This window comes from Pinus tabuliformis, chromosome 1_2 (genome assembly GCF_031772625.1).
Source record: "Pinus tabuliformis cultivar Carrire ecotype Pingquan chromosome 1_2, CPIR1, whole genome shotgun sequence".
In the NCBI taxonomy this organism is placed as follows: domain Eukaryota; kingdom Viridiplantae; phylum Streptophyta; class Pinopsida; order Pinales; family Pinaceae; genus Pinus; species Pinus tabuliformis.
Genome location: NC_142298.1, coordinates 1,343,350,179 through 1,343,354,095, shown reverse-complemented (window position 1 = coordinate 1,343,354,095; position 3,917 = coordinate 1,343,350,179). Strand labels below are relative to the sequence as shown.

Genomic DNA, 3,917 nt, shown 5'->3' with positions numbered 1-3,917 from the left:
GAAACGATGTGATATTGATTTCTTTTGATAATATTATATTCAGTCGCTAAGTGAATGAATTTAATTCAATTTAATTAAAGAAACAAATTAAATAAAAAATTATGGTTACACCTTACCAAGAACTTTAATTATGTGAGTTCGGACCCCGCCGTGTCGGGGAGTAGAATGAACGTTCGGTGACCAACACAGTGCTGTTGGAATATTGACCGGAGGTTCAAAGTGCATTGTCAAACACCCATGGCGTTTACAACACGTCTGCGTGACAGACACGAAATGTCAATCTTGAGAGTGTGGTTAAAAAGTATTGGTGGTTCATAGAAAGGAATGGCACAGACAGTAATACCTATACGGTTGAAAGTCTATAAAATCTTACAGCAGGAGGTTCACGAATTCATTGAAATTCTCTTCATTCGGTGCGTTGCAGATACTCTGGGAATCGTTAACTCTGTATGTATAAGGGTGGGGATTGTATTCAGGAAACCAGAAATAATTCAAGAAAGAACAGAGTAAGTGTGAATCTCGGAATAAAGAGAAGTGGGGGTTTAATAATTGCTTTAGCTTTGATGGTGAGTATTAGTAGTATATATTGGAAGAAATTTAGGGCAAAACAGATTAATATATATTGGAAGAGATTTAGGGCAAAACAGCCCTTCAGTGAAGGTCAGGAGCTTGAATTCAGGGAAAGACACATCCTCAATAAAGGTAAGGAACTTGATTTTTATGAAGAAATATATTGGGAAACTCCCCTATGAAGTTATGATTTTTTTTAGTTGTGATGAGTAACCTAGTTGGTTGAAATACTGGGCTAAGTCTTTAGCTCTGAGATTATGGGTTCAGGCTCCGATAGTTGAGTTGACTTGGCACACCCCTTAAACTGAGTATGCCCTGTACAATCGCTGGATAAAAATAGATAAAGAAGAAAAAACTATGCCAGAGGGCACTTTCATACTTTGTAAATTTACCTGGATTGCAGATGACTCGATGATTTTTACTCTGCAAGAGATGAAGGAAGCCACGCAAACTTTTAGTCAGAAACTTTGCGAAAGTACCTTTGGACCGGTGTTCTTTGGCAAGATGCGAGACGGAAAAGAGATCGAATAGCGAAGAAGAAATTCGGGAGTTTTTCACTGAGGTAATTATGAGATTCAATATGATCCAATTTCTGAATCATTTGGGTGCACACAGAATTGACAAGAAAAAATATGTGCAGGTCCACCTTCTTTGTAGAGTGCATCATAAGAACTTGTTGTCTTTGCTGGGGTACTGCGATGAATCCGGAAAGCATATGCTTATTGGTGATTACATGTGCGGAGGGCGTTTAAGTGACCGTCTTTATGGTAAATATTATTGTTTGGTTGGGTTGATGCAATAAATAAATATTTGAAAAGATTTACGACAGGCAGAGAGGGAGATTATTTGTTTTCCAGGACAAAGCGCGGGACTTCCTAAACTAAATTGGAAGAGCAGGCTCAAAATAGCAATCGATGTGGCTGAGGGTAATAAATTTAAGTTTTTCGCACTACATTATTTGAGTGCAAATGTATTTGAATACCAGAAATAGTGGTTAACCATATTTCTCATCTGATGTTCCATCCTCCATTTCTGTTTGAAGCACTGCAATACCTACACGTGTGTTGCACTCCAATGATAATTCACAGGCATGTGAAGACTGCTAACATCCTTCTCGACAGCAATTTGAATGGAAAACTGGGCGATTTCGGTTTCTCAAAGATGACAATGGATAGGAAGGCTCCTATCGTGGATATAGTGAAAGGAACTTACGGATACGCGGATCCAGAGTAAGTTACAAATACTTGCATTCTCTTTCGATTACTCTTTCGAATACTCTTTTGGATGCCATAGGAATTCAATTGATTGTTAAGAGCAGCGGCAATTCCATTTATGCCTGGATATGCTTTTACAGGTATCTTTCCACTGGTCATGTGACTCAGAAAAATGATGTATATAGTTTTGGAGTGGTTTTATTAGAAATCATATGTGGGAGAAATGCCTTCGATAGGGATATCGAAATCTACCCAGTGAGGAAAGATTACTCTCAATGTGGGTAAGGATTTTATTTATAATTAGTCATCCAAACATAGATTTTATTTATAATTAGTTAAAAGAAAGCAAAGTTAAAAGAGCTTCCTGTTGCAAAACAAAGAGATATAGAGGGGTCGGGTAAAGTTTTAAGCTGGAAGATATTAGAGTTTAAATATTATCGATGTTTAATTAGATTGAAATTAAGTTGGAACTAGTTTTAATGTTGGGTGTAAATATAGTCTACCTGCAAATGAAATGTTATTATTAATATTTTGTAAAGTTGGGTGGAGTTTGGAGAAATATTTATATATAAGTAGTTCATTAAGTAATGCATATTGTTTAACAAATATAGCTAATTTTGATTAATCAAATTTAAATTAGTGAGAAAAATTATTGCTCCAGGGTCTAATATGGAAGAGATGTTGTCATGTCTTGTTATATTATGTAAACATCTTTAAAAATCACTTTTTCTTGTAGTTATTTTTCATTAAAATTTAATATCAATTGAATTGTCTTAAAACATTTTGAGACAAAAATATTTTAAGACAAAACTTTATATTGAAGATAAAAACAATTTAATACAAAAATATTTTAAGACAATTTATATTTAAGACAAAAACAGACACAAATATTTTAAGACAATTTTATATTTAAGACAAAAACACTTTGAGACAAAAATATTTTAAGGCAAAACTTTATTTTTAAGACAATGGCAATTAAGACGAAACCCCCCATTTAAGACAGCGAACAACTAAAACAAAACCATATTTATTCTAACAAGTGCAAAATTGACTTTGATAGTGCACGGTAAGTCCCTCAACTTGCAGGCTACTAGCTACTATTTCACTTACTATTCACATTATCTTACATTATCTTATATAAATACAACGATTCACATTATCTTACATTACCTTATATAAATACAACTATTTGTTAACTCTAAACAACTCAACAACATTTCAATTCCTCTTCTATCCCTTTATTGTTGCATTCTAGATAGGAGATATTTTTAATTTTTGAAGGTAGATATTCAAACCACATGAAATTTAATCATATGATTTTCTTTCTTTTATATTATATTTTCCCTTTTTCATTAATCATTTTTAATTAAATATAAAATTAGAATATGCTAATTATATTAATTTTTTAATTATTATAAAATTAAAATATAATTTTTTTAACTAATTTTTAAGTATTTAATTTAATGATATTTATTTGAGAATTATATTAAAAATTACATAAAAGTAATAAATTAAAGATATTTTTATTTCAAAACAGTTACAATATACATACTGCATTCTAATAGTATAATAAATAAATAGATAAAAGATATTATTTTTTAACATTCTAAAAATATAATAAATAAATAGATACAAACTATTAATTTTTAGTTGGGTTAACTCATGGGGATTTGAACTTTGAATCTCATACTTTTACATAATACTTCATAACAAGGTGATTATCAATTGAGTTACATGAGCTATTTTTTTTTAAATATGTGAAAATTTTATTTTGTCAATTGTTTTCTTCTATTATATGTATATATATTAATTTCAAAACCATACATAAAAAAAAATCCCAAAAAATAAAATACAAATTAATCATTATATATATTTTAAACCTTCATTTAAAATTAAATATTTTCTCAATTGTTTTCTCTCTCTCTATATATATATATATAAAGTTAGAAAACAATTGATATATATATATATATATATATATATATATATATATATATATATATATATATATATATATATATATATATACTCTCTCTCTCTCTATATATATCAAAATTATACATAAATAAATTCAAAAAAATTAATATACAAATTCATCAATGTATACATTTTAAACCTTCTTACTTTCATTTT

At 29.8% G+C, this 3,917-nt stretch overlaps 1 protein-coding gene across 2 annotated transcripts; it reads left to right on the top strand.

The window, feature by feature from the left end:
- The first annotated feature begins 350 nt into the window (after window positions 1-350).
- LOC149211190 (putative LRR receptor-like serine/threonine-protein kinase At5g48740) lies at window positions 351-2,084 on the top strand. 2 transcript variants are annotated; one of them, XM_089394575.1, is made up of 6 exons: window positions 354-702; window positions 974-1,132; window positions 1,211-1,337; window positions 1,428-1,496; window positions 1,613-1,799; window positions 1,925-2,084. In XM_089394575.1, the coding sequence occupies exons 3-6, from the start codon at window positions 1,286-1,288 to the stop codon at window positions 2,067-2,069; spliced, it is 453 nt and encodes a 150-aa protein (XP_089250701.1). In that variant the 5' UTR covers window positions 354-702; window positions 974-1,132; window positions 1,211-1,285; the 3' UTR covers window positions 2,070-2,084. The 2 variants fall into 2 exon arrangements, with proteins under 2 accessions (XP_089250703.1, XP_089250701.1); XM_089394577.1 differs by lacking the exon at window positions 1,428-1,496 and having other exon boundaries at window positions 351-702.
- Window positions 2,085-3,917: the final 1,833 nt, after the last annotated feature.

Coding starts and splice junctions, on each gene's coding strand:
- LOC149211190 (XM_089394575.1), top strand. CDS start 1,286: ATGCTTATTGGTGATTACATGTGCGGAGGGCGTTTAAGTGACCGTCTT. Junction 1,338..1,427: donor TTTAAGTGACCGTCTTTATG/GTAAATATTATT, acceptor TTTGTTTTCCAG/GACAAAGCGCGGGACTTCCT. Junction 1,497..1,612: donor AGCAATCGATGTGGCTGAGG/GTAATAAATTTA, acceptor TTCTGTTTGAAG/CACTGCAATACCTACACGTG.